Below are 14689 nucleotides of genomic sequence, written 5' to 3' on the forward strand. Positions count from 1 at the left end.
TGACCTTCACCTCATCAACATCAGCCTGAAAGGTCATGGCCTTGACACAATCAACACCAGCATACACAGGTCATAACCTTGACACCACAGACACTGGCCAGCATATGTCAAGACCTTGACGCATCAACATCAGCCTGCACATGTCATGGAAGATGGAAGCACCTATGTACACAGCACACACTGACACATTTCACTCACACACATATTACACACACCGACACATTGCACTCTCACACACACATTGCACTCACACACACACACGCACACACACACACACACACACACATTGCACTCACACACAAACACACACATTGCGCTCACACACACACACATGTTGCACTCACACACACACTCTTTCTCAACAATTATTCATCATTACACAGCACAGTTCTATGTTTATTATTACACATACAATTCACATTGTTCATCATTACACTGCACAGTTCCATGTTCATCATTACACAGCCCAGTTCACACTTACGCAGTCCAGTTCACACTTACACAGCCCAGTTCCAAACCCGGGAACCCAACATCCATCCCAATATTGCACACCAGTTCTGACTTCATGGACACTTGACACAATCTGTAACACCAATGTTATTCATTAGACACTGAAACAAAGTATAACATCAGTATTGTCCATTGGATGTTTGACACAAAGTATAACATCAGTATTGTCCATTGGATGTTTGACACAAAGTATAACATCAGTATTGTCCATTGGATGTTTGACACAAAGTATAACATCAGTATTGTCCATTGGATGTCTGACACAAAGTATGACACCAAATTTTGTCCACTGGACAATTGACACAAAGTATAGCATCAATATTGTCCATTGGATGTCTGACACAAAGTATAACATCAGTATTGTCCATTGGATGTTTGACACAAAGTATAACATCAGTATTGTCCATTGGATGTTTGACACAAAGTATGACACCAAATTTTGTCCACTGGACAATTGACACAAAGTATAGCATCAATATTGTCCATTGGACGCTTGACACAAAGTATAGCATCAATATTGTCCATTGGACACTTGACACAAAGTATAGCATCAATATTGTCCATTGGACACTTGACACAAAGTATAGCATCAATATTGTCCATTGGACGCTTGACACAAAGTATAACACCAATTTTGTCCAATGGACACTTGAGACAATATCTATTACAGAAAAAAAAACCCAGCACCCATCTCCCCTATTGCACCAAATGGACTGGTCCGTCCATCCCCCCTTTTATAGTGGCAGTGACCTCTATTGCACCAATGGACTGGTCCATTCCCTGTATAAAGTGGCAGTAACAACTCCCCCGTCCCTATTGCACCAAAGAAACACCACCCCGTCCCCCCGCTCCCCTCCCTTTCCTCGCACCAAACTGACACCCCCCACCCCCCTCCCTTTCCTATTGCACCAAACTGACACCCCCCTCCCTTTCCTATTGCACCAAACTGACACCCCCCCTCCCCCCTCCCTTTCCTATTGCACCAAACTGACACCCCCCCTCCCCCCTCCCTTTCCTATTGCACCAAACTGACACCCCCTCCTTCATCCCTTTCCTATTGCAAACTGACACCCCCCTCCCTTTCCTATTGCACCAAAGAAACACACACACCCCCCCCTCCCTTTCCTATTGCACCAAAGTGACACCCCCTCCCCTTTCCTTTTGCACCGAAGTGGCAGTGACAAACTCAATGCACCCCCCCACCCCCACCCCCACCCCCTCCATACCCACCATCCCCATATTGCACTGTCTCCAAACTGAACAACACTGTGTCACACAACACCCCTGGCAGCAAGAATCCTAACAGGCCACACCCCCCAGCACACCCACACACCGCCCTGTGTTGCACTGCAGACCACTAGCCGCTTGTGTCCACAGACTTCATCACAGAGCACCACACATGGCAACGTCACCATCCTCCATCAACACACATCAACACACATCACCACACATGGCAACGTCACCATCCTCCATCAACACACATCAACATACATCAACACACATCAACATACATCAACACACATCACACATGGCAACGTCACCATCCTCCATCATCACACATCAACACACACTGTAACGTCTGTGTCCATGTTGTCACCATCCTCCTCCAACACACATCAACACACACTGTAACGTCTGTGTCCATGTTGTCACCATCCTCCTCCAACACACATCAACACACACTGTAACGTCTGTGTCCATGTTGTCACCATCCTCTTCCAACACACATCAACACACACTGTAACGTCTGTGTCCATGTTGTCACCATCCTCCTCCAACACACATCAACACACACTGTAACGTCTGTGTCCATGTTGTCACCATCCTCCTCCAACACACATCAACACACACTGTAACGTCTGTGTCCATGCTGTCACCATCTTCCATCAATCCATCAAAATCCTTTTTCACCCCCGCGATCCCCCTCCCCAGCAGCACTCGGAGATCTAGATGACACTGGCAGGCAGCTTTCCATACATGTCGTTCTTGCTGTGACGCTGGTGACCCCGCTGCTGTGGCAACATACCCAGGTCTGCACAGCCCGCGGAGGTCAGGAGGTCAGAGCACTCCACAGAGCCAGACGTTTTGGCGTACCACAGAGCGTTCCTGCCCTCATGGTCCACGACCTTCACACTGGCGCCATACTGTCACACACAGAAACATCTTGATACCACGCTATCTTCTGCACACACACAAACATCTTGATAACATGCTATCTTCTGCACACACAGAAACATCTTGATAACATGCTATCTTCTGCACACACACAAACATCTTGATACGCTATCTTCTGCACACACACACAAACATCTTGATACCACACTATCTTCTGCACACACAGAAACATCTTATACCAAGCTATCTTCTGCACACACAGAAACATCTTGATACCACGCTACCTTCTGCACACACACAAACATCTTGATACCACACTATCTTCTGCACACACACAAACATCTTGATACCACACTATCTTCTGCACACACACAAACATCTTGATACCACGCTATCTTCTGCACACACACAAACATCTTGATACCACACTATCTTCTGCACACACACAAACATCTTATACCAAGCTATCTTTTGCACACACACAAACATCTTGATAACATGCTATCTTCTGCACACACACAAACATCTTGATACGCTATCTTCTGCACACACACACAAACATCTTGATACCACACTATCTTCTGCACACACACAAACATCTTGATAACATGCTATCTTCTGCACACACACAAACATCTTGATACCACGCTATCTTCTGCACACACACAAACATCTTGATAACATGCTATCTTCTGCACACACACAAACATCTTGATATGCTATCTTCTGCACACACACAAACATCTTATACAATGCTATCTTCTGCACACACAGAAACATCTTGATACCACGCTATCCTCTGCACACACACAAACATCTTCATACCACGCTATCTTCTGCACACACACAAACATCTTGATACCACACTATCTTCTGCACACACACAAACATCTTGATACCACACTATCTTCTGCACACACACAAACATCTTGATACCAAGCTATCTTCTGCACACACACAAACATCTTGATAACACACGATCTTCTGCACACACACAAACATCTTGATACTACACTATCTTCTGCACACACACAAACATCTTGATAACATGCTATCTTCTGCACACACACAAACATCTTGATACTACGCTATCTTCTGCACACACACAAACATCTTGATACCAAGCTATCTTCTGCACACACACAAACATCTTGATACCACACTATCTTCTGCACACACACAAACATCTTGATACCACGCTATCTTCTGCACACACACAAACATCTTGATAACATGCTATCTTCTGCACACACACAAACATCTTGATAACACACTATCTTCTGCACACACAGAAACATCTTGATAACATGCTATCTTCTGCACACACACAAACATCTTGATATGCTATCTTCTGCACACACACAAACATCTTATACAATGCTATCTTCTGCACACACACAAACATCTTGATAACATGCTATCTTCTGCACACACACAAACATCTTGATACCACACTATCTTCTGCACACACACAAACATCTTGATACCAAGCTATCTTCTGCACACACACAAACATCTTGATAACATGCTATCTTCTGCACACACACAAACATCTTGATACCACGCTATCTTCTGCACACACACAAACATCTTGATACTACGCTATCTTCTGCACACACAGAAACATCTTGATACCAAGCTATCTTCTGCACACACAGAAACATCTTGATACCACACTATCTTCTGCACACACAGCAATCATTGTATGTTCTAACACACAACAATCACTGTATGATCAACACAGACAGCAACAGCTGCACAATCAACACAGACAGCAATAACTGCACAGTCAACACAGACATAGCAAACAGTGTACACAGAAATCAATGACATAACTGTCAGCACACAAAAAGCAATCATGGTACTGTCAGGAATCAACACAGACAACATGTTGTTCAGTTCTCCAGTAACCTACAACAATAGACAAGAAGTTGTTCAGTTCATTCCAACAATAGACAACATGTTGTTCAGTTCTCCAGTAACCTACAACAATAGACAAGAAGTTGTTCAGTTCATTCCAACAATAGACAACATGTTGTTCAGTTCCCCACAACAATAGAAAACAAGTTGTTCAGTTCATTCCAACAATAGACAACATGTTGTTCAGTTTCCCACAACAACTGACAACAAGTTGTTCAGTTCCCCACAAGAACAGACAACAAGTTGTTCAGTTCCCCACAACAACAGACAACAAGTTGTTCAGTTCCCCACAACAGACAACATGTTGTTGAGTTCCCAACAACAACAACAGACAACATGTTGTTCAGTTCCCCACAACAACAGACAACATGTTGTTCAGTTCCCCACAACAACAGACAACATGTTGTTCAGTTCCCCACAACAACAGACAACATGTTGTTCAGTTCCCAACAACAACAGACAACAAGTTGTTCAGTTCCCAACAACAGACAACAAGTTCAGTTCTCCACAAGAACAGACAACATGTTGTTCAGTTCCCCACAACAGACAAGTTGTTCAGTTCCCAACAACAGACAACATGTTGTTCAGTTCCCCACAACAACAGACAACATGTTGTTCAGTTCCCCACAACAACAGACAACATGTTGTTCAGTTCCCCACAACAACATACAACATGTTGTTCAGTTCCCCACAACAACATACAACATGTTGTTCAGTTCTCCACAACAACAGACAACATGTTGTCCAGTTCCCCACAACAACAGACAACAAGTTGTTCAGTTCCCCACAACAACATACAACATGTTGTTCAGTTCTCCACAACAACATACAACATGTTGTTCAGTTCCCCACAACAACAGACAACATGTTGTTCAGTTCCCCACAACAACAGACAACATGTTGTTCAGTTCCCCACAACAACAGACAACATGTTGTTCAGTTCCCCACTGACCCACAACAGCAGCTGCAGGAAGACCACATTGCCCAGAGCTGCAGCAATGTGGAGGGCAGTGCGGCCGTCGTCTTTACTGTAGGGGGCGTTGATGTCATCAGCCGTGGCCTGACTCAGAATGACAATGATGTTTCGGATGTCCTCACGCACCAGAGCGTCGATCAGTTGCTGGTACAAACACACCACAGTTTACAGTCACTGTCATGTACACTGTGTCAGAAACACACCACAGTTTACAGTCACTGTCATGTACACTGTGTCACAAACACACCACAGTTTACAGTCACTGTCATGACACTGTGTCAGAAACACACCACAGTTTACAGTCACTGTTGTGTACACTGTGTCACAAACACACCACAGTTTACAGTCACTGTCATGTACACTGTGTCAGAAACACACCACAGTTTACAGTCACTGTCATGTACACTGTGTCACAAACACACCACAGTTTACAGTCACTGTCATGTACACTGTGTCACAAACACACCACAGTTTACAGTCACTGTTGTCTACACTGTGTCACAAACACACCACAGTTTACACTCACTGTCATGCACACTGTGTCACAAACACACCACAGTTTACAGTCACTGTCATGTACACTGTGTCACAAACACACCACCGTTTACAGTCACTGTTGTCTACACTGTGTCACAAACACACCACAGTTTACAGTCACTGTTGTCTACACTGTGTCACAAACACACCACAGTTTACACTCACTGTCATGTACACTGTGTCACAAACACACCACAGTTTACACTCACTGTCATGTACACTGTGTCACAAACACACCACAGTTTACAGTCACTGTCATGTACACTGTGTCAGAAACACACAACAGTTTACAGTCACTGTCATGTACACTGTGTCAGAAACACACCACAGTTTACAGTCACTGTCATGTACACTGTGTCAGAAACACACAGTTTACACTCACTGTCATGTACACTGTGTCAGAAACACACCACAGTTTACAGTCACTGTCATGTACACTGTGTCAGAAACACACCACAGTTTACAGTCACTGTCATGTACACTGTGTCAGAAACACACCACAGTTTACACTCACTGTCATGTACACTGTGTCAGAAACACACCACAGTTTACAGTCACTGTCATGTACACTGTGTCACAAACACACCACAGTTTACAGTCACTGTCATGTACACTGTGTCAGAAACACACCACAGTTTACAGTCACTGTTGTCTACACTGTGTCACAAACACACCACAGTTTACAGTCACTGTCATGACACTGTGTCACAAACACACCACAGTTTACAGTCAGTAACGTACACTGTGTCACAAACACACCACAGTTTACAGTCACTGTTGTCTACACTGTGTCAGAAACACACAACAGTTTACAGTCACTGTCATGCACACTGTGTCACAAACACACCACAGTTTACAGTCACTGTCATGACACTGTGTCAGAAACACACCACAGTTTACAGTCACTGTCATGACACTGTGTCAGAAACACACCACAGTTTACAGTCACTGTCATGTACACTGTGTCACAAACACACCACAGTTTACAGTCACTGTCATGTACACTGTGTCAGAAACACACCACAGTTTACAGTCACTGTCATGTACACTGTGTCACAAACACACCACAGTTTACAGTCACTGTTGTCTACACTGTCACCAAAGTTTGCAGTCAATGTCATGTAGACAATGTAATGTGGTAATGGTGAATAGGGGTGTCTGTAAATATAACTACAGGTAATGGTGAATAGGGGTGTCTGTAAATATAACTACAGGTAATGGTGAATAGGGGTGTCAAAAATATGTACATACAGATAATGGTGAATAGGGGTGTCTCTAGATGTACATACAGGTAATGGTGAATAGGGGTGTCTATAGATGTACATACAGGTAATAGGGGTGTCTATAGATGTACATACATGTAATAGGGGTGTCTATAGATGTACATACAGGTAATAGGGGTGTCTATAGATGTACATACATGTAATGGTGAATAGGGGTGTCTATAGATGTACATACAGGTAATAGGGGTGTCTATAGATGTACATACAGGTAATGGTGAATAGGGGTGTCTATAGATGTACATACAGGTAATGGTGAATAGGGGTGTCTATAGATGTACATACAGGTAATGGTGAATAGGGGTGTCTATAGATGTACAAATAGGTAATGGTGAATAGGGGTGTCTATAGATGTTTATAGGTAAATGGTGAATAGGGGTGTCAATAGATGTACATACAGATAATGGCGAATAGGGGTGTCTATAGATTCACATATAAACAAACATGATAGCTAATAAAGACAGAAGAATAAACTGGCTTGTAAATAACTATATACATATAAAATTACTTACCTGAATGACTGGGAAAAAAAGGTATGGTACAAGAAAAAGAACTCACCTGGTTGACTGAAAATCTATGTATGGGTCACGTGATTGAGAAGAATGTCGATGTATGATACAGGTAAAAGAAGAATGTCTATGTATGATACAGGTAAAAGAACTCACATAGTTGTCTGGAATTTCTATGTACGGTTGAGATGATTGAGAAGAATGTCTATTATGGTACAGGTGAAAGAACTCATCTGAATGACTGGAATGATTATGGCGCTGATTCCTCCAGAGTTCTGTTTCACTTGGCCAATCAGATGATGGGGAAGGATGTCCGAACTGTTCTGCCTAGCAATATCCTTCCTTCCTTCACCTTCACCTCTCCCGTAGTCTGGGTTCAGACCGTTGGGGCACCGCTGCTGACCTGGCCACCACCCCTCTCCACTCTTCACGGTTTTCTGATTTCCTCAGGGCGTCACCGAGCGTCAAGCCTGTCCACCCCCGGATGTTGTCTTCCCATCTCTTCTTCTGCCGTCCTCTCCTTCTGCCTCCTTGTACGGTGCCTTGCAGGAACGTTTTGGCAAGACCAGATGATCGGGAGATGTGTCCATACCACCTAAGTTTGCGTTTTTTCACTATGGACAGAAGGTCTTCGTAGGGTCCAATACTAGCAATATACCTTCTGAAAATCTAGCTGAAAAGTTTATTGATTATTTCACTACTAAAATAGAGATGAATAGAAGTAGCTTAGATTCTCCAACTGATTTTAGCAAATCTGATACTTTTCATGGAACACAGTTCACTACATTCCAGACAGTTATCAGGGAACAGGTCAAAGATGTCATCCTCAAGATGCCAAAGAAATCATGCAGTCTCGATCCTATCCCACATTCTATATTTTAACAATGTTTAGAAGAATTACTACCTATTAAAACCAACATCATGAATATATCCTTGACCTCAGGTGTTGTCCCACAGTCCTTCAAGCATGCCTTGGTGTGTCCCCTTTTGAAGAAAGCTAGTCTTGATCCCGAAAACCTGAAAAACTATAGAACAGTATCAAACCTCCCATTTCTGTCTAAAGTTTTAGAACGTATTGTGCTTGGCCAGTTTATGAAACATCTTGAGGTCCACAGTCTCCTGGAGCCATTTCAGTCAGCGTACAGAAAGGGACACAGCAAGGAAACAGCCTTATTACGTGTGGTCAATGACCTGTTGCTAGCATCTGCTGTAGGCAAGGTATCCATTCTGTCACTGCTGGACCTTTCTGCAGCATCTGACTAGACAGACCATGACAATATGGTCAGAAGGTTGTGTGCTGTGTTCAGACTCAATGGTACTGTTCTGAAATGGTTTCATTCCTACTTATCAGGTCGCACACACTCTGTCCTTGTAAATGGAAACCAGTCTGTTCCGCCTGTGCTCAGATATGGGGTACCATAAGGTTCTGTCATGGGACTTGTACTCTTTACAATGTACACACGACGTCTAAGTTTGATCACCCAAGAGTCTGTACCTTACTATCATCTGTTTGCTGACGATTCTCAACTGCATGATTCTACTATTCCCTCTGAAATTCCATGTTTAGCTTCTAAATTTAAAACTGGTATAGAAAATGTAGCAAAGTGGATGAAACAAAACAAACGAAAAATGAATGATGACAAAACAGAACTCATGTTGACTGGTATTAAAAATGAGCTCAAGCAGATAAATACAAAGTCTATCATTTGTTCTGGCATAGAAATTTCTTTCTCTAGTTCTGTCCGCAATCTTGGTTTTTACCTTGATTCATCCCTCACGATGGAAACTCATGTGAACCACCTGTGTAAAGTTCTTTACTTTCAGCTTCGTAAGATAAGTAAAATCCGCCCTTTCCTGTCTGTTGATGCTGCCAACAAACTTGCTGTTGCCTTCATTTTATCCCGCCTAGATTATTGCAGTTCTCTCTTAGCTGGCCTTCCCAATGATAAACTCTACAAGCTCCAGAAAATACAGAATAGTGCAGCTCAACTTGTCCTCAAAAAGTCGAGGAGAGAGAGTGCTACTGCTCTACTGCGGACACTTCATTGGTTGCCTGTTTAAGCCAGAGTTGAATATAAAGTTGCCTGTCTATGCTTTCAGTGCCTGAATTGTGATACCACACACTCATCTTTCTGAGCTTGTTAACCTGTAATTGCCTAACAGAACATTGAGATCTCTTGATTCCTCCCAGCTAACTGTTCCCCGATACTTCCTTAACTCCTGTGGAAAGAGGTCAATTTCTGTCTTTGGCCCAACAACTTGGAATGCTCTGCCTATTGCTCTCAGACAAACAACTCATATATCTACCTTTAAAGCAAATCTTAAAACTTATCTCTTTAAAAAAAAAATACTTATCATAACTCAAATAGTGTTGTTGTCCTAGGCTCATGGCAATGTGAGTGTGTGTGATAGGTGAGTAGAGAGAATGGGGGTGGGTAGATGGATGGTGGTGGTGTGGTTTGAAAGGAAGAATGACTGCCGATTTTTACCCCTTTTACCTTTTCTATCCAAAACTTTACCTTACAATGTTTACAAAATCTATGGCATGCAAATTACAATTATGCTCCTTTTTACATGTATGTATTTTAAGTGGAGCCCATCCCTCTCCATGCTAGACTGGTCTAGCTGCGGCTTTCCTTGATTGGAGAGGCCGAGATCTAGTTTTGATATAGCGCCAGTTGCTCGCTCCCGTGCCGCGTCGGTTGAAACAACCTGCACCGTGTCCCCCTGAGGAAACACCCACATTAACGTGGCGAGAAGGTGCGACTACGGTATTCACCCTTTCTTAATAGAAGGAAGGGATCTTCGCAGGAGAGGGATGGGCTCCGCCATGCTTTTCTGCCCAAGACTCACCGCATGAATGACGACCACTACTCAACCCATACCGGCTCGGTCGTCACCCGGGTCAACAAGGACCGCGCCTTCCATTGCAAACCAGGGTGGAGGTGACAAATGTGCTACTGGTGGACCACACAACAACAAGCTCCGGGCCAGGAACAACATCTCTATTGGCACGTGGAATGTCAGAACACTAAGGACGCCAGGAAAATTGGAAGAACTGACACATGCAATGAACAAATATCGCTGGCACATCCTAGGACTCTGTGAAACACGATGGAAAAACATCGGTGAAATACCCACACTTGAAGGCCACAGACTATTTTACAGTGGTAGAGAGGACAAACACGAACATGGAGTAGGGTTCCTGATCCACAAAGACATTGTTAACACTGTCATGGGCTGCCGACCAATATCCAGCAGGCTCACTACCATCCGCCTGAGGGCATCCCCATTCAACATCACCATCATACAAGCATATGCTCCAACATCTGATCACAGCGATGATGAAGTTGAGGAGTTCTACGAACAACTACAAGAAACCCTTGATCAGACACCAAAGAAAGACATCATAGTAGTACAAGGTGACTGGAACGCCAAGATCGGAGAAGACTCCTACAACACCTGGAAGGGCACATGTGGACGATATGGTAACAACGCTACAAATGAAAGAGGTTTGAGACTTTTGGAATTTGCCTGCTTCAACAACCTGAAGATAACAAACACATTTGGACCACACAAAGCATCCAGAAGATGGACATGGCACAGCCCTGGAGGAGATCACCACAACCAAATAGACTACATCATGGTAAAGAAGCGTTTCCAGTCTAGCGTGAACATTGCCAAGACAAGAAGTTTCCCAGGAGCTGACATTGCAAGTGACCACGACTTGGTAATGATGACCTTCAAACTCCAACTGAAGAAAACAAGGAAACAAAGCTTCTCAAGACTGAAGTTCGACCTGGAAAAATTGAAAGATCCTGAAGTACAAGAGGCATTCCAAGCCATGATTGGTGGGAAATTCGCGCCACTCATCACTCTCGATGCAGATGACGCCGACCTGGATACACTCATAAGCGACTTCAACGCAGCTGTAACTGAAACAGCCCAAACAACTCTTGGAAAACAACGCATCAAAAAGAAGCCCTGGGTCACGGACGACATCCTACAGCTGTGTGACAAACGTAGAGACCTGAAAAAGAAAAAGAATGAAGAAGAAGGGGCAAAACAGTACAAAGCAGTTAACACCGAAATCAAGAGAAGCATGAAGAAGGCAAGGGAGAATTGGATTGAAGGAAAATGCCAGGACATAGAGGAAAACCTGACAAGAAACAACAGCAAGAAAGCCTACCAAGTTGTGAAAGAACTTACCAACACAAGGCAAGGTAGAACTATGTCCAACATCCAGACCAAGGATGGAAAATGTCTAACAGAAGAACAAGACATCCTAAAGCGATGGACAGAATACTGCTCAGAGCTATACAACATACAGACCACAGGTGATCCAGCAATACTGAATGTTCCACCAGCCACTGATAACAGTAATCACCCCATACTCCGTGAAGAAATAGAGGCAGCAATAGCATCGCTGAAAAAAGGGAAATCGGCAGGAGTGGACAACATCCCATCAGAACTGGTCCAAGCAGGGGGTGAAGTTATGATAGATGTGCTACTGAAAATCTGCAACAAGATCTGGCAAACAGGGGAATGGCCCACACCGTGGACACAATCACTGATCATCACCCTCCCCAAAAAGGGCAATCTCCAGCAGTGTCAAAACTACCGCACCATCAGCCTGATTAGTCATCCCAGCAAAGTCATGTTGAAGATCCTGCTTAACAGACTGAAACCACAAGCAGAAAACATCATTGCTGAAGAACAGGCAGGTTTCAGACCAGGAAGGAGCACAACTGAACAAATCTTCAACTTGAGGTTGCTATGTGAGAGGTACCATCAACACCAACAAGACCTCTACCACGTCTTCATTGATTTTAAGAAGGCATTTGACAGGGTCTGGCATGCAGCTTTGTGGGCTACCATGAATCTGTACAACATCAACGCCAACCTGATCAGACTGATACAGCACCTCTATGACAAAGCCACCAGCGCCGTCTACCTCAACAATAGCATTGGGGACTGGTTCAGAACCACAGTCGGAGTGAGACAAGGCTGTCTACTCTCCCCGACACTCTTCAACATCTTCTTAGAAAGAATAATGACTGACGCACTGGAAGAGCATGTAGGAACAGTCAGCATAGGCGGCAGAACAATCACAAACCTACGTTTTGCCGACGACATTGATGGACTGGCTGGAAAAGAAGAAGAACTGGCAAGCCTGGTCAAACATCTAGACAAAGCCTCCACATCGTATGGAATGCAAATCAGTGCGGAGAAAACCAAACTGATGACTAACAACACCAACGGCATCAGCATTGACATCAAAGTCAACGACGAAAAGCTTAAAACAGTCCACAGCTTCAAATATCTGGGAGCAATCGTGTCAGATGAAGGATCTAAACCAGAAGTACTCTCGAGAATTGCCCAAACAACAATGGCACTCAACAAGCTGAACACCATCTGGAACAACAAAAACATCGCTCTCAGCTCAAAAATCAGACTGATGCGTTCCCTGGTTATATCAATATTGCTCTACGCCTGCGAGACTTGGACCCTGACTGCAGACATCGAGAGAAGAATCCAAGCTGTCGAGATGAGATGCTTTCGTAGACTACTTGGCATCTCCTACAGAGACCACATCACTAACACGGAAGTGAAGAACAGAATCAAGCAAAGTATTGGACCCTACGAAGACCTTCTGTCCATAGTGAAAAAACGCAAACTTAGGTGGTATGGACACATCTCCCGATCATCTGGTCTTGCCAAAACATTCCTGCAAGGCACCGTACAAGGAGGCAGAAGGAGAGGACGGCAGAAGAAGAGATGGGAAGACAACATCCGGGGGTGGACAGGCTTGACGCTCGGTGACGCCCTGAGGAAATCAGAAAACCGTGAAGAGTGGAGAGGGGTGGTGGCCAGGTCAGCAGCGGTGCCCCAACGGTCTGAACCCAGACTACGGGAGAGGTGAAGGTGAAGGTGATTTTAAGTGGAAATTGCTGTTATCTCAGCCATATAATCATGTGTGTGTCTGTATGTGTGTGTTTGTGTGAGTATTGGAGTGTAACAGTGGTAGTATTAAGAGTATGTTACTTTGTGAGTTTTATGCATTGTGTCTTTATAATATTAATGATTATGTTTTATGTTTCACTACTTTTTATATATGTATATGTTTATAGCTTGCTTATGCATGTATTATAGCGGTATATGAAAATAAATTATTATTATATTATCATGTACGATACAGGTTAAAGAACTCACCTGGATGACTGGAGTAACAATGCATGGAACAGGTGATTGTGAAGAATATCTAAGTATGATTTTGGTGAAAGAACTAACCTGGCTGACAGAAATATCATGTATGATACTGGTTAAAGAACTAACCTGGTTGATTGGAATATCACTGTATGATACTGGTTAAAGTACTCACCTGGCTGACAGAAATATCACTGTATGATACTGGTTAAAGAACTCACCTGGTTGACTGGAATATCACTGTATGATACTGGTTAAAGAACTCACCTGGTTGACAGAAATATCACTGTATGATACTGGTTAAAGTACTCACCTGGTTGACAGAAATATCACTGTATGATACTGGTTAAAGTACTCACCTGGTTGACAGAAATATCACTGTATGATACTGGTTAAAGTACTCACCTGGTTGACAGAAATATCACTGTATGATACTGGGTAAAGTACTCACCTGGTTGACTGGAATATCTATGTATGGAAGAGGCGGCAGAAATTCTTTGTTCTCATACTTGGCTTTGATCCAGGCTTCTTTCTCCTCCCTGAAAAAATGATCCAAACTTTTCTATCCTGCCAACACCCAGTCAATGTACTTCTCCCACCAACACCCAGTCAATGTATTTCTCCCACCAACACCC

At 43.5% G+C, this 14689-nt stretch overlaps 1 protein-coding gene across 2 annotated transcripts in view; it reads right to left on the reverse strand.

Annotated features, from left to right (window-relative positions):
* Positions 1-1757: 1757 nt before the first annotated feature.
* The window catches only part of LOC143276649 (centaurin-gamma-1A-like), an 80173-nt gene continuing 67241 nt past the window's right edge, over positions 1758-14689 (reverse strand). For both annotated transcript variants that reach the window (XM_076581271.1, XM_076581270.1), the window contains exons 18-20: positions 14506-14593; positions 5498-5665; positions 1758-2654 (exon numbers count right to left, since the gene is read on the reverse strand). In XM_076581271.1, the coding sequence (XP_076437386.1) occupies positions 2457-2654; positions 5498-5665; positions 14506-14593 (454 nt within the window). In that variant the 3' untranslated portion in view covers positions 1758-2456. The remainder of the gene's footprint in view (positions 2655-5497; positions 5666-14505; positions 14594-14689) is intronic.

The sequence above is a fragment of the Babylonia areolata genome, chromosome 32, assembly GCF_041734735.1.
Source record: "Babylonia areolata isolate BAREFJ2019XMU chromosome 32, ASM4173473v1, whole genome shotgun sequence".
Lineage (NCBI taxonomy): Eukaryota > Metazoa > Mollusca > Gastropoda > Neogastropoda > Buccinidae > Babylonia > Babylonia areolata.